The sequence below is a fragment of the Neophocaena asiaeorientalis genome, unplaced genomic scaffold, assembly GCF_003031525.2.
Source record: "Neophocaena asiaeorientalis asiaeorientalis breed wild unplaced genomic scaffold, Neophocaena_asiaeorientalis_V1.1 scaffold206, whole genome shotgun sequence".
NCBI lineage: Eukaryota > Metazoa > Chordata > Mammalia > Artiodactyla > Phocoenidae > Neophocaena > Neophocaena asiaeorientalis.
Genome location: NW_020174578.1, coordinates 846,691 through 871,508, shown reverse-complemented (window position 1 = coordinate 871,508; position 24,818 = coordinate 846,691). Strand labels below are relative to the sequence as shown.

The 24,818-nt window shown below is 39.4% G+C and overlaps 1 protein-coding gene across 2 annotated transcripts in view; it reads right to left on the bottom strand.

Moving 5' to 3' along the window:
• TPK1 (thiamin pyrophosphokinase 1) overlaps window positions 1-24,818 on the bottom strand; it is a 329,713-nt gene that overhangs the window by 148,655 nt on the left and 156,240 nt on the right. For both annotated transcript variants that reach the window (XM_024758048.1, XM_024758049.1), the window contains one exon: window positions 22,398-22,493. In XM_024758048.1, the coding sequence (XP_024613816.1) occupies window positions 22,398-22,493 (96 nt within the window). The remainder of the gene's footprint in view (window positions 1-22,397; window positions 22,494-24,818) is intronic.

The window sequence follows — 24,818 nt, the reverse complement described above, 5'->3', positions numbered from 1 at the left end:
TTGGGGGGATTAAATGAGGTAACTAATTGGGTCAATAAGTGCAAAGCATTTAAAACATGTTCACAACACAGTGATTGTTTAAAAAGTGTTAGCTACTCATCTATTGTATTATTTTCAGTATATTACATTTATATTACTATTTTTATTATTGTTACATGTCGTTTGGTATGTTCTTTCTTTTCATTTAACACCTTAAGCAAAGCATTTCCTATGACTACAGTATAGTTTATTTAAATGTTCCCCTGTTGTTGAAAATACATTTCCATGATATTTGTATATAAAATTACTGTGATGCTTTCCTAACATATGAGACAATGGTTAAAGAATGGCTGCAGGGCAGTGGAAGGGGGCAGAGTAACAGTCTCCTGCATAAGGCAGTTGGCCGAAAGTCTTAAGGAGAATGAAAAAGAGGCACTGCCTGGTCTCTTTCCTTCTGCTGCTCAGCCTGATCTTGTGATGCATCAGCAGAGTCAAAGCTGGTATACTGATCATGAAAAAGGAAAGACAGAAGAGCTTAATTAAATTATTATAAGAAAACCTTACATACAATAAAAACTGACAGTTATAATCACTCTACCTGGAATAAAATAGAAATTATTTACAGGTAGGAAGCATTTGGCTTTTAGTTTTAGTTTAGGTTTTTTTTTTTTTTTTTGCGGTACACGGGCCTCTCACTGTTGTGGCCTCTCCCGCCGCGGAGCACAGGCTCCGGACACGCAGGCTCAGCGGCCATGGCTCACGGGCCCAGCCACTCCGCGGCATGTGGGACCTTCCTGGACCGGGGCACAAACCCGTGTCCCCTGCATCGGCAGGCGGACTCGCAACCACTGCGCCACTAGGGAAGCCCCTGGCTTTTAGTTTTAAAACAGTACATTTTAAAAGCTCAGATAACATTTAGTCTGAAGAAGGCATGATTTTAGAAGAGTAACATATCACCCAAGCACCGGTATAACCTGTTCAGTCTCTAGAGGAACAGTAAGTGGCTTAAGCTCCATAAAGCCAAAGGCTGTGCTTCTCTGGTCCACAGGCTGTGGCCCTGGTCCTCTGCATAGTGCCTAACATGTACAAGACCTCAAATGTTTGATGAATGAATAAGTGAAGACACTGCAAGAAAGAACTAGTCAGCCTAAGGAAGAAAGAGATTAATTGCCATACTACAGGAATATATAAATCAGAATGGGATTCCATAAAAACATAAAAAAGTAAACTACACAGAAAAATTAAGAAATTTGGAATGAGTTTCCTATTTTTGACCTTTTCAGAGTATAGGAAGTTTTATTTTGAATAAGATGCTTCAGGTCAAAGCTAGAATACTTTAAGACAAGTAAACCACACATCTAGAGGATCTAAAATTTTCTTTGGCGATCTTTCTAGAACTCCGAGCATTAGATTTGAGGCAGAGAAAGGCCATGCACTCTGGGAAGCATGTATTACTCCTAATACACAGGTGAGTACTGGGACATCTTAGTCTTCAGAGGAAACTTACAAACCTTTGTTTGGGGTTATCAAGTCCGGTAATCGCTCCTGGTTGTGTTTAGGAAACCTTATTAGTAAAGCCACTCCAGACTGGAGGGGAAAAGGCCCAGAAATTATATAGGACCTCAGAAGAACTAAAGAGAATTTGCTTTAAACTGAAGAGAAAGACACTAAAAGAAGTTATATATGAAATATAAAGTAGAGAAAGTTCTAAGGCTCTGGTAAAAAGCACATGGCACAGTCCTATCTACATAATCCTAAATTCATATCAGAACCAAGGCCTGGTGATAAAATAGTTGATTCACTATGCAGATTCTGGAATCCTTTTTGTAGGTGTTCAATTTTTCATTACTATACTCCAAGCCTTGAGGGATCCCATAACCTTTAAGGCTGAAACTTAATCCACATCTTCCACACCAGGATATCATGATGAATCAGCAATATCTGTAAACCAGTCATTGAATTTTTCAGAATAAAGAAGCAGCGAGATTACTTCTCATCACTACTCATTTTCCCTACAGAAAGTGTTTATATCCAGACTGATTAAAAACATTAGAGGATCAGTGCAAGCTGCAAGGGGGGCAGGAGCCAGCCCAGGGCTATTTCTGTAGTTCTTTAGCTCTGGTTAGAAGTAGGACATCTGGGGCTTCCCTGGTGGCGCAGTGGTTGGGAGTCTGCTTGGGAGTCCCCCTGCCGATGCAGGGGACACGGGTTCGTGCCCCGGTCCGGGAAGATCCCACATGCCATGGAGCGGCTGGGCCCGTGAGCCATGGCCGCTGAGCCTGCGCGTCCGGAGCCTGTCCGCAATGGGAGAGGCCACAACACAGTGAGAGGCCCGCATACCACAAAGAAAAAAAAAAAAAGTAGTAGGACATCTGATATTCACAGAGATAGAAGAAACAAGACAGACACCAACCCTGTATATTTACATAGGCTTTGCAAGCCTAGATTTGTGCCTTTAGGACAGCAACGCCCCTGGGAAAGAATGTTCAATCGAAAGCAGGCTATTTACAGAGTGCCAGGATACCTTTCCTACCTGGATGCAAAGCCCTGTGCATTTACTTCTTACGTTACACCGCGTATTGTACATTTTTAAAACATGGTATTTTCTGGATGCCTCAGCATCCCCACGAACAGGCTGTAAGCGCCTGGCCAAGTTCCCCTTTGTGCCCTCCTCCGACTGACCTAGTGACATTCAAACACACCAGCGACAGCTTCTCAAGCTTTTGCTTGTGTCCACACCAGACCCCCCAAAAGGCACTTGCTCACGGGTCCTTGTTCTCTCTGCTGGCTCCCCACCTGCCTGGTTAAGCTCACACCCTGTGCCCTCCTCCCACGAGGCCCCTGCATGGCCCACTGCACGCCTTCCTCTCTAGGATCTGTGAGCATTACAGCCCTTTAATTCCACACGCCTCTCCTTGGTGCCAACTCCGCATCTGCATGTGTCTGCACCAGGTTGATCAACAAAACCCACCAATTACTCCTTACAGCACACCCAGTTACACTGTTACAACTGCTGATGTACTTGTATCTCTCTCCATCTAGAGGAGGCCTATGAATCACAGATGCCAGCCGCAGCGTGTGCGACAAGGCAGACAGCAAGCATTTACGGAGCTTCCCCAAAGCATAGAAAATCGGGGAAAATTGAATAAATAACCAGAGAGGCAAGAAGCTGATTATCAGGCTGAGTTAATGTCATCTAAATCCCACAAAACAGTACTTCCCTACTTGGCAAGGATTCTAACAGTTAGTAGCTTTTGAAAAGAATAACTTATTTCACATGTGTTACCCCGGGTAGTATTTATCGATCATTTACCATGTGTTAGCTACTATTCTGAACACTTAGGATAGATCAGTAAACAAGACAAAAACTCCTGCCTTTATGGAATTGATATTCAAATGGAGGACAATATATGTATAACTGAATCACTTTGCTGTACACCTGAAACTACATTGTTAATCAACTATACTCCAATATAAAATAAAAATTAAATTAATTTAAAAAACAGATGGAGGACAACACGCAATTAATAAAAACAGAAAATAAGTATATTCGTTGGGATGTGAAAAGATGGCGAGTCCTACAGGGGAATAAGAGAGTAGGAAAAGAGATGAAAAATGCTAGGCTGGGAAGAGCTTCCACTTCAAACAAGATAGCCAGGGCAGGCTCCATCAGAAAGGTAAGAGAGGAGCAGCAAAGACCTGAAGGAGATGAGGGAGCCAGTCAGGTACAGACACCTGGAGCCAGACCCATCAGAAAACAGACTGTAGTAAGGCCCTGAAGCAGTGACGTGGTCCCAGGCATTTTCAAAGCATGTCAGGAGGCTAGTCATGAGAACTGAATGAGAAATTAGTAGGAGGAATCATTAAAATCTAAATGCTAGATCAGTATAGAGCCTTGGTAATACATTGTAAAGTCCTGACTTTTATTAGCATTAAGTGGAAAGCCATTTTGAGCAGAGGGGTGACACGACGTACGTATTTTTAAAAGTCACCATGCGGGGTGTCTGGAGAACAAACTGTGTGGAGGCAAAGAAGAAAACCAGGAGATCGTTAAGAGATCAGCACAGGAATACAGACGAGAGACAACTTTGCTAGCCCCATCACTTCATCAAAAACTATCACCAGTGACATCCTATTGCAAAACCCAATGGTCAGTTCTCAGTTCTGACATTATTCGATCCATCAGCAACATCTGACAAGTTTATTCTTACCTCCTCCTGGATGAAGTCTCTTCCAGGAAGATGGGCTTCCAGCAAACCATACTGCCTTGATCTCACTGGCTGTGTCTTCTCAGGAACAACTTAACATCTTTGGAGTGGTCCAGAGCAAGGTCCTTAATTCTATTCTGTCATTACATCCCCTCCCTTGGTGTTCTCAGGCAGCCTTGTAGCTTTAAATACCATCAATGTCAGCACTTCCTCACTGTGTATCTTCAGTCCAGACCTCTCTCCTCAATTCCAGCCTCATATATTCAATTGCTTACTTGACATCCGCATTTGGAATCCAATAGAGATCTCCAAGGTTCCATGATCTTTCCCTCAGTCACGGTCTCCCACTGTCTTCCCCACGTCGGGTGCTCCAGCCAAAACTCCCAGAGTCGCTCTTGACTCCTCTCTCACACCCCTTATTTATCCTCTCAGGAGATTCTACTGGTTCTAAGTTCAGTACATATCCAAAATTTCTCCCCTCCTCAGTACCTACAACCTCATCACAACCATGGCCACTAAAATCCATCAGAGGATGTGAGCCAACGTTCTGTCTCATGGGAAACACTGCAATAGCCTCCAACAGATCTCTGCTTCTGCCCTTATTTCTCCACAGTCTAGTCTGAATACAGTATCAAAAACAATCCTGTTAAAATGTAAATCAGATTATGACACTCTTCTGTTCAAAATCCTCCAATGGTTTTCTAATGATTTTTCTCAATAAGACAGCAAAGCCTGCAATATTGGATATCCAGGTGTCTCTCTGGTCTCACCTATTTCCTTTCTCTTCCTCCTCTCGGCTCCAATCGTAATTCCTTCCTCTTTTCTGTCTCTTGAAGACACAAGAGTCCTTCCTACTTCAAGGACTTTGCGTTTGCTGTTCTTTCTTGCCCCGGTCCGGGAAGATCCCACATGCCGCGGAGCAGCTGGGCCCGTGAGCCATGGCCGCTGAGCCTGTGCGTCTGGAGCCTGTGCTCCGCAACGGGAGAGGCCACAGCAGTGAGAGGCCTGCGTACCGCAAAAAAAAAAAAAAAATTTTCCCCTCTTCCATGCCAACAGATCATATCCCCATTCCCTGATTTAAATTTTCTCCTTAGTACCTCTCATTATCTAACCCCATGCTAAATAGTTTCTTTCTTTAGCTTGTCTTATTATGTGTCACTCTAATTAGACTAAAATTAAATGATGGCAGAGATTTTTCTGTCTCTAGTGTTTAGAATGCAGCATGGCACATTATTATGTACCTGTTGGTGCCTCAAATATTTGTTGAAAAAATGGAGAAATAAAAACAAGGGTTGAAGGATAGTAAAAGAGCATGGTCAATGGATCAGAGTACTGGTGGAGTTGAAGAATTGCTGAAGTCGGGGGCAAGTGGGTGAGTCAAATGGATAAAACAGAGATTATGGAGGGTTTACAAATCTTGGTATAGACAAGGTCTAGGTATATTCATACAATTAACTGAGGTAAAGAGGCAAACAATAGAACTAGAGGGGATAAGTTTAAGGAAGCAAGAGATCAGTGTACTGGAAGGTTCATTCAAGTGTGTATGGAATTTACCATGAATTAAAACAGTATTGTTGAAAAAAATTATTGGTGACCTAGATGTTAACTTCATCAAGACAAGCAGGAAAATGACCAGGATTATAACAAATGAAGACTACAGCAATTAGCAATAAGGATGACAGAATCTGATGACATGAGATTCAGAGCTTGAGTTTTTAGGGGAAAAGAAGAAACGAAGAATCAAATAGAACAGCAGTGTTCAATGGGAATACAACAGGAGACACATATCCAATTTAAAATTTTCTAGTGGCTACATTTATAAAAGTAAAACGAGGTAAAATTTTTAAAATGTATATTGTTTAATGTACTATATCTAAAATATCATTTTAACATGTAACCTGTATCAAAAATATTGAGGTGTGGGGAAAACTAGATAATTATAGAAGATAATTCTATAGAATTCTATAATTCTATAGATTATTATAATTATAGAAGAATAGATCTGAGCCCCTATCTCATACCACCCACAAAAATTAATTTGGAGTGGATTAAAGACTTAAACATAAAACCTGAAACCATAAAAGTCTTAGAAAAAAACATAGGGAAAAAGGTCCTTGACGTTGGTCTTAGCAACAATTTTTTAGATATGACACCAAAAACACAAGTAAAAAACACAAAAATAAATAAGTGGGACTGCACAGATCTAAAAACCTTCTGCAAAGCAAAAGAAACAATTAACAAAATGAAAAGGCAACCTATGGAATGGGAGAAAATATCGGCAACCATCTCTCTGATAAGAAGTTAATATCCAAAATATAAAAGGAACTCATACAGTAGCAAAAAAACAAACAATCCAATTAAAAAATGGGCAGAGGATGTGAATAGACATTTTTTCAGAGAAGACATACAAATGGCCAACAGGTACATGCAAAGATGTTCAGCATCACTAACCATTAGAGAAATGTAAATCAAAACCACAATGAGATATCACCTCATGCTAGTTAGAATGGCCATTATCAAAAAGACAAGATCCTACTGTATAGCACAGGGAACTATATTCAATGTCCTGTGACAAACTGTAACAGAAAAAAATATAAAAAAGAATGTATATATGTATAAGTGAGTCACTTGGTTATACAGTAGATATGACCACAGCATTGTAAATCAACTACACTTCAATAAAATAAAATTTTTAAAAAACACAAGAGATAACAGGTGTTGATAAGGATATAGAGAAAAGGGAACCCTTGTACACTGTTGCTGAGAATGGAAATTGGTGCAGCCACTATGAAAATAGTATGGAGGTCCCTCAAAATAGTAAAAATACAACTTCTATATGACCCAGCAATCAAACTCTCTTCTGTTTCTTCTGGGTATATACATACCCAGAAGAAACAGTGTGTACACACACACGCACACGCACACACACACACACACACAAGAAGTCACGATCATCTTCCCATGTTCACGAACATCCTCCCACGTTCATTGCAGCGTTATTCACAATAGCCAAGATATGGAAACAACCACACAACCAGTGTCTGTCAACAGATGAATGGGTAAAGAAGATTAAAAAATATGTGAGATATATTCATATATATGTATATGCATATATATGTAACATACTCACACACATACATACACACAGTGGAATAGTCTTCAGACATGGGAAAGAAGGAAATCCTGCCATTTGTGACAACATGGATGGACCTGGAGGATGTGAGATGCTAAGTGAGATAAGTCCGACAGAGAAAGACAAACACTGTATGATCTCCCTTACGTGTGAAATTTTAAAAAGCTGAACGCAAAGAGAGGATAATGTCAGTTGTCAGCAGTTGTGGGTTGGGGAAAGTAAGGTGATACTGATTAAAGGGTACAAACTTCCAGTTGAAAGATGAGGAAGTTCCAAAGATCTAACGGACAGCATGGTGACTATACTTAACAATACTGTACTGTATATTTGAAAGTTGCTAAGAGTAGATCTTAAATGTTCTCATCACCACAGCAACAAACAAAGGTAATCACGTGAGGTGATGGACTTGTTAACTAACTTTATTACTGTAATCATTCTGCAATATATATGTGTATTAAATCAAGTTGTACACCTTAAACTTACACAGTGTTCTACATCAATTTTCTCATTAAAGCTGGAAAAAATATTGAGATATTTAACATTTATTCCCACTTGGTCTTCAAAATCCTCAATGTACTTTACAGTAATGGCACATCTCAATCTAGGGTAGCTATACTTCAAGGGCTCAGGTGGCTAGTGGCTAGAGTTTTGGACCACACAGGTCTAGAAATGGCGAATAGTAGTGAAGACACCCACCCCTAATTCTGGGGACCATTCTAGAAAAAGCAGCAGGAGAAATGACAGAACAAAACAACAGCACTACTATGACTGCAGAGAATTGCTGTCCTTAGAAAAAAGCCCAGTTTCTGTTGGAATTAGGTGTAAAGACATTGTGAATACAGGGGATTTTTCACAAGGACGGACCACGAGTTTCAGAGGGCACTGAGATACAGAGTATACATATTCTAGGGCAAGTCTATTTATTTTAGAACACATCTACCATTCTCTAAAGAATATAAGCTACTCTCAGACACTAACACATTTTCTATCGGTTGTGATCCATCAAAGATTCCGTGTTTGTAACTCTAAAAAGCGCTGTTACAATCCTGTAGCTCTGCAGGTAAAATATTTTAAATAATATATTTCTGCACACATAACACAAAAACACACCTATTACGCCATAGTCTGTAATATAAAAGTGTTAAAAATCAATTTCTAATTGATTTTTATACATGTCCTACATTCAAGTCAGGGTATTTTACACGGACCATTTTTGTTAGCAAGGGGAAGTGGTGGAACAGAGACTACTTTTGGCTCTTCATCTGCAATCATGTGTAGCAAAAAAGAACCCTGAAACCCTGGATTAACACATTAAAGACCTGACTATAGTACGGTATATTCCCTTAAGAGCCATGGAACCACATACATGACTTCCTTGTGACTTAGGTGGCTCATGTATAAAGGTAAGGGATGGACTAAATTCCCTAACCTATTTTTCAAGATCCCTTTCACTTCTAACAGTCCATGTGAGGTTCTCTGGTTTCCACTCTAACAGGTTAAATAATAATTGTGTCTGTTTTGTTTAGAGAATAAATGAAAAAGTTGGCTTTGCGTTATTTGCCTTAATAGAATCATGACAAGACTGGCTGAAGGATATATAACAACAACAGGAGAAGCAATTTCATTTTTCTGTTATAGCAGTAAAAACCTTTTGATAAACAAATGACATGTTTTTCTCCGTTTGTCCTCAAGAAGACTTAGATACAGCATGCACAAAGTCTACAGCTGGGACAGTGGCTGTCAGAATATTTTAATTGCATTGACTTTCCATAAACTGAATTCTAAATGGCCAATTTCTTTGTGGCTCTCCCTGATAGGGTGACCATACAATTTAATGTACAAGCTGAGACACTCTTGAAAGTAAAAAGGGGACATTATAAATAATGACACCAAGAATACATGCATAAATACATGCATAAATCAAGACACATGTTTACCCTACTCTTTGAGAATTACAAGTAACATTAACAGAGCCAAATTAACAAAATTAAACCCTAGGGTTTCAAAAAATTTAGACATTATTCTTAAGCTTCCCTTAACCTTCAAAGACCTTTACTGTACAACAGTTAAGCTTAAACAGAAGGTGAAATTCTCTGGTCCAGTTGTTTGATGCTCTAATTTAAAGATGGAAGACCCGGGCTTCCCTGGTGGCGCAGTGGTTGAGAGTCCACCTGCCGATGCAGGGGACATGGGTTCGTGCCCCGGTCTGGAAGATCCCACATGCCGCAGAGCAGCTGGGCCCGTGAGCCATGGCCGCTGAGCCTGCGCCTCCAGAGCCTGTGCTCCGCAATGGGAGGGGCCACAACAGTGAGAGGCCCGCGTACCGCAAAAAAAAAAAAAAAAAAAAAGGAAGACCCAATGCAGGCTATGAAGGAAATCATGGGATCAAGATAGAGGAAAAACAATAAACTGACAACAACCCAGCAATATCAAAATATGTTTTAATAAGTTTATAAAATAATTTCAGTGATTGATGTGAAGTACAATGAAACACCAGAGAGATTAAAGACCTCAGGTTTTATGGTATCAGAATATACTGTACTGACAAACACAGAATATACGTGGCTGGATCTAGGCAGCCCGTGGAAACAATACTACAGGGATCCCATTTAAATTTCAACAAGGCCTAATGAGTCACAGTTTAATGCAAACCTGTTTGGGTGAGAAAGAAATAATGCCTCTTGCAATGGCAAGATAATGAGGCTCCCGATTTTTCTCAAATAATTTGTTCTGTATCTTCCCTGCTGCAGCCGTAATTCAGGCATCATCCTTCTCACCTGGATAACTCCACTGGCCTCCTGCCTGGCCTTCTATAACCAGGTAGTTTTCTACCTGATTATGAGAGAAAGCTTTCTACATCTCAAATCTGATCATGCCAATGTTCTGTTTCAGTACTGGCTTTCCAGAACCTACAAGATAAATAAAGTCCAATCTCCTCCTATACTGACTCCTAAGTTACATCTGCCACTCCCACCCCATTTATGTTCTAGAAATACTTTACTTCTCAGAACACATCACAAGATTTCAAACCTCAGTGTCTGAACTATCCCCTTCCCCCACCCTCCCTTGTAAAGTATTTCCAAAGATGCCTACCTCCACCTCCGAAGAAAAAAAAAAAACAAACTTGTTTGGACAGAGCATTTTCATCCAACTTTGTCAAACTGCAAATACGTTATTAAGAAATGTCATAAACACGTTTACCACAAAACTTGTTTTTCAACGTGTTATTGAGAGAAAAGCTTAAAAAGTAAAAAAGCAGAGGAAGGGGCATATTTATACCTGAAAAGTGAGCAATGTATTCAAGCTTGTTTGCATTTGACAGAAAACTGTGAAGGTGATGAAAAGGATCTATGCTCAGACTCCTGACTGAAACCATAATCCCCCAGTAAAAGCTGTAGCATAAAAGCTCAGGCAGCTCACACCCTCACTGCCCATTAGGAGCTTATAATGTCCCTGTACCTCTCTGGAGAGCTCAGCTTGTACAGACTGCAAGAAACTCTTGCTGCCAGAGGTCCTTGACACACTGGCAGCAAGTCAGCAGCAGAGGAGGCCAGGAGAGACAGGCCTACCCCAAAAGGTAGGCCCCTCCCTACTAGTGCATTCTGTTAGCTTGTTAAGGGAAACAAATGTAAACAGTGCAGGTGTTCATGTGTGATTAGGACTTTCGGTATTGCCTACCCTTTGACATCCCAAACCTGATTTACCTTTGACCTTGAATACTCAGAACAAAACACTCCCCTGATTCTGGTTAGTTCTTTATCTTCCAGTTGCAGCTGAGTTACCACCTGCACAAAGAGAGTTCAGACTGGAGAAGGTCCACTTCCAAGGGGCTTCTCACCTGTCCTATCCTGCTTACAAGGGCATTCACTTCCAAGGCCATGAATTCTAAGAGTCAGATACCCTGTCTCATTCAGTTTGCACCTTTCAACCTATTGATACAATATGTAGCAGAGTGGCTGGTAAATATGTAACAGACATTTGTTAGCTGAATGGAACGGTTTCCATGCTTTAACTCTGGCAAACAAGACCCATCATCACCAGGCACACAGTTTAAGTCTATTTTCTAAGGTCCTTAAAAGATGACTAAAGAGTTATCCTTCAAGGGACTTCCCTGGTGGCGCAGTGGATGAGACTCCATAATCCCAACGCAGGGGACCTGGGTTTGATCCCTGGTCGGGGAACTAGATCGCAAATGCATGCTGCAACTAAGAGTTCACATGCCACGACTGAGGAGCCCTGGAGCCACACTAAGGAGCCCACCTGCCGCAACTAAAACCTGGTGCAACCAAATAAATAAATAAATATTATTTTTAAAAAAGAGTTATCCTTCAAGAAGCCTGTAATTGGTTTTTTTTTTTACTATCATTAGAATTTCCATTCTTCAATTCAGCTTGCACACACCATTACACTAATTTCCTAAATTATATTATGACTTTTCATTCAAAATTCTCTAACAGATTAACATCACCTGTAAATCAAAATTCAAATTCTTTACCTAGAAATTAAAGATCCTTCCTATGTGACCCCAACAATCTTTCTAGCACTGATGACTGCTGTGCCCAGTTCTACTCCTTAGAAATCTTACCGCACACAGTGAGTTTTTCTTTGCTTTTTCATATTGCTGTCTGGAATCCCCGAAAACACTTTAATTTCAGATGCCCTGGTCATGACAGAGTATAGGACAATGACTGAGTTCATTCCCAGAATGATGAAATGCTTTTTTGATTTACCCCAGGCTTTGCATTTTTTAGTTAAATATTTCAAGCCTGGTTGTAATAGCAGTGTTGTCTTTCCTCACAGGTCTGTCCTGAGTACTAATATTTCCTTGATTAACTGGCCTATTGGTTCTGAAACCATATCAATGAGACCCCTGGATATGGGACATTTTTTCCATATAAACAAAAAGCAGAATGTGATATATATATATAATATATAATATATATATATATGGAAATGTGTTATTTTTCCTTCCATGTAAATACACAAAGTGATGGCAAGAGCAAATTTGCATGTATTTACATTTCTCTATATCAGAAAGTGAGTGCCAAGGGGAGTTGAATAGAATAAAACACATACTTGTGTTTTTTTAACATGATTTTATTCTATTATCTCTGCTGAAAATTAAATTCTTTGAAGAGTCAGGAATATATTTAAGAGTAAGTAAAAGTTACATAAAATCATGGCCTGTATAAATAGCATGGGTATTATAGATCTACTGGAGGTAATTATGGTCTCCAAACCTCTCATACCACAGGGGGTCTTAAGAAATGGAAAGATGTATTATTTGTGGTTTAGAAATCCCCAAATACCTAGCACAGCATCGTCAACACAGCTGGTATTTAGTGCAAAATTAAAACTCAAAGTATGACCTATATCACATTCAGAAACCATTAGCTATTTGGAGGTAGAGTGTGAAAGGATATTACAGTTTGTGTAAATGTCGTCCATTCGAAGCTCAATGATTGCTTGGTAGATGAATGAAAAAATTCAAATCTGCATTCCTGATCATCCTATTCAAAAAGCACCAGATATTTTTCACTCTGGCTAAAATTTCTATAACATACATGATACCCTTCTAAAGTTGAATATTTGGAAGAGCACTAAGCACTCATTCCTCCCATTCTGTGAAAAATGGCTTATGAGGTACCAGAACCTGAAACCCACATCCTCTTTCATCCCTCATGCATCCTCTTTCATTCCCACCACTGAGCAAGTTGAAAATAGACAATTTTCAAAACCTCTGCCAACTGACTGACTTTTGGTAAGAGACGCTTTGTTCCCAGAATATGAGTACTTCTGTACTTGTGATCATTTTTTAATAGCTATTACCCTATCTTGCATCATCATGATTTGTTTTCTCCAAACGATATTTCTTGCTTTTGCTTCAGCCATAAAATAAGTCATAGCTGCATATTCTTGTCTAAAATGATAAATGAAACTCTTGGCTTCTATGTCTGGATGGATTGGATTTGGCTATTTGTAGTACTTCGGGCGCATTATTTTCCCAAAGTTTAGTGGTATAAAACTCTCTTCAGTTTTTATTGACCAGTTTATAACAGGTGGCTATCAGGCTTACTGTAGTGCAATTCTTAGATTTTGCAATCTGGTGCAATAATAAACAGTTTATGTTAATTATTCCCTTTCCAACTTCTGGGAGAATAGACATTTTGATTGCAAATTTCACACTTGTTCATTAACACTATGGTTTCTGAGTATGCACTGGACCGTTTTTTTTGTTTTTGTTTTTGTTTTTTTTTTTGCGGTACGCGGGCCTCTCACTGTTGCGGCCTCTCCTGTTGCGGAGCACAGGCTCCGGACGCGCAGGCGCAGCGGCCATGGCTCACGGGCCCAGCCACTCCGCGGCACGCGGGATTCTCCCGGACCGGGGCACGAACCCGTGTCCCCTGCATCGGCAGGCGGACTCTCAACCACTGCGCCACCAGGGAAGCCCCTAAACAATCCGGTTTTTAAGAAGTTGAATCTATCCTGAAAAGGCAAGTCACAGCATCTATGATAGTCTGAATTATTCTCTGGTTACTCATTTATCTGTTTCCTCTATTAGACTGGAGTCTATTTGAGGCCATGCATTTGGTCACCAAATCCTAGCATAATGTCTTAACAGACACATACGTAAAAGTTTGTTAAGCTGATCGGAAGATGATCCCCAGTAGCTTCCACAGTATACCTAAGGGGAGAAAGTCTGCCTTTGGAACACTGAAGTGAACTTAAGACTTTCCTTGGGTAACACATCCCTCAGTGAGCACAAGGCACACAAGGTCCCCCGTAGCATGGGGGAAGCCGGAGCACATCTCTCCTCTTCTCTCTCCATCCAGGCACGAGGCACACAATGGTCAGCGGGGCTGTGCAATTCGCCCTGCTGAGGGATCACTGAACATATAGATCCCATTCTCACTGGTTCCCTGGGAAACGGGGACATTGAAGACCTCCCCTAGGAAACGCAGCAACATGGGAGGAGCCCTCTGTTTAATTCAAGTGTCTGATATTAAAAGAAATCTCGTAAAATTAGAATATGTCCAAAAGAAACAATGCCAGAATGTTAACTAGACTTATTGTGGTGATGACTTCACAATTTAGACAAATATTGAATTATTATGCTGTACACCTGAAAGTAATATAAGGCACGTCAATTATACCTCAATTAAAAAAAACTGTTTTCACTTAAAAAAAAAGGAAATGATGAGTCCATGAAACTGGGCTATAAACTTTAATTAGTCTGATTCCTAAAAACATTATCTAATTCAAATATCATATTGGTCCATGAAATTTATTATAAAAGCAAAAGATCACTATATATATTTTATAATAGATCTTATTTATATTTATAATTTTTATAAAATAAATATATTAAGGTATATGCTTTATAAAATAAATATCATATACAACTATATTACATATACTTTATAAAATTAAATAGAATATATAAATATATTGGGCTTCCCCGGTGGTGCAGTGGTTAAGAATCCACCTGCTAATGCAGGGGACACGGGTTCAAGCCCTGGTCCGGGAAGATCCCACATGCCACGGAGCAACTAAGCCCGTGTGCCGCAACTACTGAGCCTGCGCTCTAGAGCCCGTGAACCACAACTACTGAGCCTGCGTGCCGCAGCTACTGAAGCCCACACGCCTAGAGCCTGTGCTCTGCAACAAGAGAAGCCACCGCTGTGAGAAGCCGGCACACTGCAATGAAGAGTAGCCCCCGCTCACCGCAATTAGAGAAAGCCTGTGCACAGAAACAAAGACCCAACAGAGCCATAAATAAATAAAAATTTATAAAAAAGAATATCTAAATATATTTTATAAAATATATCTATAAAATACAGTATTTTATATTTTATTTAAAACTTGTATTTATTTTCTGTAAATATATAAATATATTATGCAAAGGAAATTATGTAAATGTTATGAGATCACAAGAGCTAAGGTGCACAAAAATATATGACTATTAATACCACCACTGCTACTATTATATTTTTATGAAGGACTTTACGTGTGGCAGGCACTGCAGTAAATGCTTTGCCTCATAACTCGCTGGTACGTGTAGATTATTATTCTGACTTTCCAGATGAGAAAGATGAGTCTTGAAGAAGTTAAAGAGCTTTCTGTAGTCATGCAGCTGAGAGAATGGCAGCGTAAGCCGAGCATCTGAGCACCTAACCTCTAACTACAATGTGTTGGAGACTAATTCTTTTCATAATAGGCATATTCATTCCTACAACTGGTACAGACAGCAAGCAGTGTAAGGAATGTGGACACATGACACACATGTCGTGGGAGAATTAGTAGGAGATGCTAAGAAGATTCTTTCACAGAGGATACATGCCAGCTAAGGTTTGCCAGGATATCCTTTGGAATCTGCCTTGATGTTATTGGAAATACATTTATTCATTGAACAGGTATTTATTGAATAAGTAACTGGGAGAAAAGAAAAGACTTAAAGCAGATGTCCATTTAAGATAGAGGATGTAAATTTTAGTAAGGGAATGGAGTGAAGGGGGCAAACAGAAGGTTAGTAAAATAACCCGGGTAAGAAATGATAAAGGTCTGAACTAAGATAGTACCAGTAAGATTGGAAAGAACAAGTGGGCACAGGAGATACTTGTAGAATTAAAGCAACTGTGACCAGCCATTGAGGGATGGTACAGGGATAGTAAAATATAAGGTTACTCTCAGGTTTCTGCCAGGTGGGTGGATGGTGGTGCCATTGAATGAGACAGAAAAGAAAGAAAATGAGGTTTTGTGAGAAAGATGATGAATTTTGGTTTACACTGCGATGAAGTGCCTCTGGCCTTCCAGTTAGTGGTTAGAAATAGGGCTTTGGAGTTCAGGATTAGAGATATAAGATATAGAGTTAATGGCACAGAATGATAACTGAAGCCCGGGGAAACAAGGTAAAAGTAAAAGGCAGGTATGACAGAATATCAATATAAGAAGAGCCAGGGAGAAAATGGAGGTAGGGATGGAGACCACAGGGCTGTGACAGGTCAGGAGGGAATGCAGGAATAAACAGGGCTACTTCTTCTAGACCCAGCCCTGGTAAAATCAGATCCTTGACTGAGTCCGACCACACTCTGATCTCTAGGGAAGCTGTGAAAGTTGAGAGGATCTGGCCTGTCATGTAGTTTAAACACCATCAAATTTCTAGTGAAGATTTTCAAGCAGGCATAGTTTTCATGTACAATAGTTGCCGAAACATGCAGCAGAGTCTTACAGTTTGAAACTTTTTGAGGAAACATTTTAAAATTGAGAGAGTCCACAAAAAGTTATTGATTGTAGTACTTGCTTCTTATTCTATATTACCATAAGTCATGGCACACAAAGATGACACCATTCCACTGTTAGAGCATATTTGCAACACTGAACATACTTTTTCAAATAAATGTTTTACTTTGAAATAACTTGAGATTTAGTAAAAAGTCGTGAAGATACTTCAGGGAGTACACACTTCACCCAGCTCCCAGTGATGTTAACATCTTATATAAACATGGCACATTTGTCACAACTAAGATTGACACTGGGGCACAGCTATTAATGAAACCCTGGACTTTATTCACATTTCACCCCACTGCATTTCGTTTTCATGTCTCTCTCATCTCCTCTGCTCTGTGACCGTTTCTCAAGTCTTTCCTTGTCTTTCATGACCTTGAAAATAGCAATCAGGTATTTTGTAGAATGATCTTCAATTTGGGTTTCTCTGATTTTTTTCAAAGATTAAACTGAGATTACGGGTTTTAGGGAAGTACACCGCAAGTGCCCTTCTCACCCTATACCTAGAGAGAGGGGCGCGTACCACTAACATGAATTATCACTGATGATGTTAATTATGATTCCTTGATTAAGGTGGTATCTGCTAGGTTTCTCGAATGTAAAGATAGTATTTATTCCTTTCCAGAGCACACGTGTACACACACGACAGATTTATTACGTTTTGCTTTAGATAAGACTGGAATCTTGCCAAAGATACCAGCTCATCAGAGCGGACTTTATTGAAGACATCAGAGTACCTTGGAAAATACTTCTCACAGTACTATCATAGTTCTTCCAGCAACCCTAGGGATATCTTATTATATTGATAAAGTAATTAGTCCAATCAGATACAGTCAGTCTTAAATTTGATGAGCAGCAACAGATATTTAGTATGAACATAAAAAAGTCATTAGTCCATTACAAACCAATCATGTCCAATACTGATAATCAGTAGATATCAATAGTCTAAAGCTCTCCAAGATCAGCAGGTAGGTCTGACCCAGACACCTTTCAAATTACTACTTCTCCCCTGGGTGCCTTTAAGAATGGAGTCTCTATCTCCCCACTTGGTCCTTTTGGTCTCCTGAAAGTAAGCCCCACTGGCTGTTGAAGCCAAAAATCCTGAGGGCTCATCTTCTGGGCACAGGATCCCCGGGATAGAGAGCCCGATGTGGGGCTCAGACCCCTTGCTCCTTGGGGAGAACCTCTATAGTTGTAATTATTCTCCCATTTGTGGGTCGCCCACCTGGGGGTAAGAGTCTTGACTATACCATGACTCCGCCCCTCCTACCCATCTTGTTATGGTTCCTTCTTTATGGCTTTATTGTATAAGATCTTTTCTGGTAGGTTTCAATCTATTTCTCTGATAGTTGTTCTGTAAATAGCTGTAATTTTGGTGTGCCCCTGAGAGGAGGTGAACTCAAGGTCTTTCTACTCTGTCCTCTTGGGTTCATTGAGCAGTCCTATAGTCTTTATGTGATATTTAATTTGTAGTCATTAATATTTGTCTGTGTGTATAAAACTTACACATTTGCTCTTATTTATATAATACTCAGCATCCTGCAGCATTTGATTAAAAAACTGTTTACGGGCTTCCCTGGTGGCGCAGTGGTTGAGAATCTGCCTGCCAATGCAGTGGACACAGGTTCGAGCCCTGGTCTGGGAAGATCCCACATGCCACGGAGCAACTAGGCCCGTGAGCCACAACTACTGAGCCTGCACGTCTGGAGCCTGTGCTCCCAACAAGAGAGGCCGCGATAGTGAGAGGCCCACGCACCGTGATGAAGAGTGGCTCCCGCTTGCTGCAACTAGAGAAAGCCCTTGCACAGAAACGAAGACCTAACACAGCCAAAAATAAATAAATAAATAAATTAAAAAAAAAAAAAAAACTGTTTACAAAAAAATAACAGTATAAATGGGCTAAAATGTATTGAGGTTTTAGCAAATAAAACTAGTATGAGTTTAAATCTATACAATATACAGTTTGAAATTAACATCAACTTTTCTGCCCAAATTTTGCCCAACATAAAGTCTGTTTAAAACATCAGAAACTGAAGTAACTGATTCTATTGCCATATAATTCTAGGAAATACCCTAATCTGTATCTTAGGAGACCTGTTATTCTTAGGGCCTTATGATCTAGATTTCTTCCTGCTTCATCCTAAACAATGTACATCTTACATTTTTTGAAACTTGGAGCAATAGCTTTTAATGTTTTCCACCGAATTCCAGGGTTTAGATCGCAAACGTGTATTACAGCATCAGAATATATATGTGCTCTTTGAAGACTCAGTCCTAGCGGATGGCATCCTGATAAATTTGTTATTCATGACTCAATCACAGATAAACAATGTGGCAACATAAAGCAAAGCACTAAAAAGTCTCATGTATCAGAACCTTTTCGCAGAGGAATTAAAAGTAGAGGAGGAACAGGTTTAAAACAGATAAATAATAAATAAGGTAATTTAGAGAAATCTTTTCTTTTATAATTAACCTCATGTTCTAGACAGTTAACTCCTTTAGGATAATGACAGACCCTAATCCAAATTCTATAAAGTTCTAATATGTTACACAGTATAGTTCCTTAACATATTAAATATTACTTTAATTCAATTCATTTATACTAGAGTTAATATTTTAAAGTATATGCTAAAAAGATAAGATCTTACTAAAAAATATAGACACTTTGAATACAAATTCATATTTATAATTTAATAAGTGGAAAACAAGAAATGTATGATAATTTTGTAAGATTTATTAGGTGGAGAAGTATAAAGGATTTTCGGACACAGTTTATGTGTATTTCAGGAAGAAATTTGTAAAAGCCCTCATGATGATCTCACTTGAGGGTAGGAGAATGTGTGGAGGGGAATCTTTTATGATTTTCCTTTCCAAAATCTTTCTAATCTTGCTTTTCTCCTGCTATTATGTTAAACCAAAGACAATGTTGTGCTCCCAGGTTAAACATAAAGTCAGGTAGAAGCTCACAGATAGTCCTCAGATTTAACATAACCATCTTTTTCAGTCTGAACAAGAGCTAATTTGGATGGTTTTGTTAGTAATGAATTCAGTTGACCTAACCATGCTTCTGCAAACACCAAGTAACCACACTGTTCTCTGTCATAAAGCTCTTCAAACCATCTGCTGTTGGTTCACTGAAGTGTTAGCCATCTTCCCTGTGGACTGCCATACTTGGCCACCATCTTCTCCCCTTTGCCATCTAACTTCTATTTGTTTCTCATGTCTCAGCCTTCTCTAAAAAAACCTCTCCCCTAACTGCATCATCTCCTGCTCTCCTGTGAGTTCCCCGAGCATCTCTTATACGCACAGTGCTACCGTACAATCGTGAACAAGACAGACCTGATCCCAGCCTAATGGGCTACACAGTCAAGCTGGGAAGAAAGGCCTTAAGCAAACAATTAGATATACACAATTAACACCAATTATTAGCAGTGTTCAGAGTATTGTAAAGGAGAAAAGAGGGAGGCATAGAAATGTAGAGCCGCAGAGCCTAATCCAGAGCTACGGTGGAGGAAAGACCGCCTTGAGGACGTCAGGCATACTCTGCCATCATGGCCTTGGCAAAGACAAGGAAAAATACACACAAAAAAAAGTCAAAATATATTCACAACATTCTAGAGAGGGGGGGCAACATATATACAAAAAACACCTTAAGGCAAAGGAGAGGAGGGAATCTGGCATATTTTGGGAACAAGGAGAAAGGGGGCTCAAGATGAGGCTGGAGAATGCACTGGACCCAAAACATGCCAACCATGGAGGTGCCCAGCTCCCATTCTCTCCACGAAGACCTCGCTACTGGGCTGAGAGGAGGGCAGCTGGCTATCCCGGCCCAGCGGCAACCCCTTCATGACACAGCACAGCCTGCCACCAGGGCCATGCACATCCCTGGCAGCCTCCAGCCTATGAGTAAGCACGGTGGCAGCAGGAGTGTGCGGCCCTTTCTGCCCAATGCAGGAGTCCTCTAACAGGTCCTCTCGCTCCAGGCCTCCACTGGCTCGGCCAAGACTTTGTCCAATTTGTTTCACAGATTATATACAACTGATTATCCTCTTCCCCCAGTTTGACGCTCTCTCTGGATTTTGGCCTTGTTGAGTTTGAGATACGATGGTTTGTTTTGAGAGTCAATGACTGAATACTGTATTAGAGATACTATCAATTTGACACAACAAATGACACTCACAGAATTTCATTCCCAGCTTTCAATACACTCAGTGGAAGTACTAGGAAAATTGAAACAGTTGTGAAGATTTACAATTTTTTTCTAAGAAACGCAACATCAGCTATGTCGGGATGAAGCAGATAACTCTCAATAGGTTGTCTTCTGTCTCCTTAAACAAATATATTATTGCCACAATTGATTGTTGGAAGTAGCACATTAGGTACAGCTCAAGCTACAACGGAGATGAGAAATGTTCGTTCAATTACGTTTATTGAGTTTGCAGAGTGAGCTACTTGTCAATTATAATAGTTAACAAGGCTTTCCTTCAAAGGGAGAAAAGGATCTACTGCCTCAACTTAATAAATATACATTAGAATAAATCTTTCATAACTTCTGCGAAGGAGTAAGTTTTTATTCGGGGTGCATCTCCACTGCCTATGCCATCCCGCCACACATGTATTAGGCATGTAGTTGGACTGTATGAGACATGTGGATCGACCCCCCACTCCCTGCTCCAGTCCAAGACAATCAGGTTATTCTCATCATCCTTCGCCAAAACCAAGTGGTGGTTAATGGAGAGATTTCAGGACTTAGGTCTCATGACGGTGGGAAGTGATGACCCTGCCCCTCAATCCCTCTAGATGTAACGATGTAAAAACAATTGCTATAAGCAGCCATCGCAGACAGTCAGGGAAACCAGACTGAAGAGAAAGCTTACACAGCAGAGCCAAGACAATGGAAGAAGCAGACATGAGATCTGACTGCTCTGTGTCTGAAGTCGGCCCTACCCCGTTCGATTACTGAGGAAAGGCTGAAACACGTCTCCTGTTACTTGTACTGTGAAAACCATCCTAATGTACAAAGGTGTTTTCCTAGTTTTCTTAGTTTAAAAATGACACATTGGATCACGCATCTCAGCTTACCTTCCTGCCCTTCCCAGGAAAATAATGGTCAATTGTCATTCACTGCTTCGGGTTTAATTTCATGGATCTTCATGGAATACAGACTTTAAAAAGTTTGCATATCATTTCAACAAGTATCAAAACAAAATTGTCTAATATAAAAACATACAAATTTGTGCATTAGCTAATTGATGTGATTATACACTTGGGTGCTAGGTGAAAATCACTACTGAACACCTTAAAGAGTCCACATGTACAAAGCAGCAGACTCTTTTCTCATTTAAAAAAATAGTAATATTTTATTTGTTTACATAAGAGTTTGCAATGTTGGCCAAATCTAGGCCATATTTCCTTGTTTGTCTTGCCTACATAATATATAAACACACAAACACAAACACACACAGCTCTTCAGAGCAGCAACCAACCTGAGATAGAAAGCAGCTACTCCCTTTAGGCTGAGAATGAGCTGCCAGTTTTGTTTGCTTTGTACAAGGTCCACTTCACCCGTGTGGGGACCTCATCACCGTAAGGTTCTGGAATCTGTGACCTCTGATTCAAGTGCACACGTTAATGTCTTGACAACTAAGTGCAGATTTATTCATATACTGGAAAAACCTGACAAGGGAATCCAGATAAGCAGCACAAAAGCAAATAATGATTTCAGATAGGTAAAAACAGGATTGTCCACATCCTTGGTATAAGACTCTTCACCAAATAGGCGCCTATCTTACCTGTAGGTCTTTTTCTTCTATCTTATTTTGGAGCACTTCAAGGCACTTGGTAAAGTCAGTATGGCACTGATCAGGAGTTGAAATAATTTCACATCCCTGTGTTAAATAAGATAAAAGGTAGGAATAAGTAATGATGTCAGCCTCGGAACAAGATCAAGAGCTATAAAAGTAAAGTATCAGACGTATCCTGTCATGCTTGTATTATACCTTGATCATCAGAATCATTCTCATTATCTTTATTATTTCACATAACAGGATATCTCAGCAATGATGTTAGACTATCACAATAACGATCTGATTACGACAAGCACTTTACCCAAAAAAGTACAGATTATGCTACATTAATGGTCCTTAAAAATCACTGCTGTGATGACATTCAAGATTAGCATAAGGACTCAGGTACAAGTATTATAAAATATATTCACAGTGAAATTACCTGAAATTAAACTATTTCTAAAAAACTTTGAGTTTCTTCGAGCAGACTTCCTAAGTTTACCCACACGACAGAAAAACTAATACTGACCTAATGATAAACTACATTTTAAGTAAAATCAAGTTAGATGTCCTATAAAATTCCTTTACAGCACCCTTTTTTCCTCATGTAAAAAGAAGCAGGAAGAGAGATGCCTGTGTAAATATGTCTCTTGGATTACCTTTTGGACAAAATGAAGTGAATTTGTAAGTTCTCTGCCTTTTCTACAACAGATAACTAGTGAAAAACACTGAAAAATATTTATAAATAGAGTGCCACAAAAGTGCCAGCTTGTTGGCACTAGTGAACTGAGGTGGTGCAAGAAACGATATTTTTGAAATGACACCTTTCTCTCCAATGTCTTACAGAAGCAAAGGTATGAAAAACCAGAGCATGAGGGGACTTCCGACTTCTTAATTCAGGAATAAAACAATGCAAGGTCTCTGACAAACAGCTGAGTAAGTGAAAGTTAAATATAATCTAGTATATAAAGTTGTCATTCAAAGAGTTTTCAAGGATGAGAAAGCAAATTAACCAAATTAACTAACGGAGCAAATGAACCAAAGTGGAACAAATTGCACGCGCACGCACGCACACACACAGGCAAAAATTCACGTCTGGCAAATCCTTGCCTATGGCTTTGGGACCACAGGATCTTCGGCAAGAGAAGACTCACTGTTCCTGGAGTACAGGGAAACTGACCACTGCGTTTCAGTTGCTAAGACAATACCAGCACATACCAAGCAGTCTACAGAAGTTTGATGGATAGATAAATGATGGGTGGATTAAAACCATTTCTCTCCTCATGGGACTAATGCTACGTTTCTCTGAAATATTAATGTGGATAAATCAGACTATGAGTCTAACTCAGAAAAGCAACAATGACATTATTTTTTCAGGCATTATGCTACCTGCTGCCATTAGGAAACTATGTAACACTTATTTTAAAGTATGATTAATACAGGTTCTTAAAATGGTGACAAATATTAGTGCTTCATATGCAATTATATAAACTAAAATTCAACAATACATTAATGTTAACAAAGTGAACATCCAATCAGGTAAAGTGAAATACAAATGTACCACCGAGGCTTAACAAATACAGCAGTATAAAGTACTACATAAATAATTCACAGTATTTTTTTAATGAGTCGTTATTTCTCAATAGAAAGAAAAACGACAAGGAAAAAAACTGATATCAGGAACTTAGTAAAATTTAGCAATAAACAGTTTTCAGAACATGTCCTGGAATGGTAATAGTTCAAATTAATTTCCAATAGTGCCGGCATCTATAGCTATAACAAACACAAAAATATATTCTCATAATATATATCTTAATCTCAGTAAAATCACAAGTCATCTAAAGAGCAAAGGTTTATGTTCAGTGTGGTATATTTTAAAAAGAAAAAACGTTCAAGTAAGGGTTACGGTAAATACTCAGATTAACCAAATAACTTTATTATTAGCTCAGTTAACCAAATAATTTTATTATTAGTTAAATTATTAAGTCTACCTTACAAATATTACAATATTTTATTAATGACCAAATAACTATTATTACATCTACCTTATGACTATTAAAATATTAATCAAAATATTAGCTTTAAGCTGTAAGCTCCATGAAGGTACCCACTATGTCCCTTTGCTCATTATTGCATCTGCAGACAAGAGCCCAACACAGGACACAGCAAGTAGTAAGCATTCAATAATGAATAAAGTCATTTATAAAAGCCTGAGATAAATTACCACTCTAGACCCGGCATCAGCAAAGTTTTTCTGTAAAGGGCCAGATAGTAATTCTTTTAGGCTTTGCAGGCCAAAGGGCCTCTGTCCCAACTACTCAGCTCTCCCTTTGTATCATGGAAACATCTACAGACAAAAAGAAATGAGTAGGAATGGCTGTGTTCCACAAAAACTGAAATGTGAATTTCACGTAATTTTCACGTTAT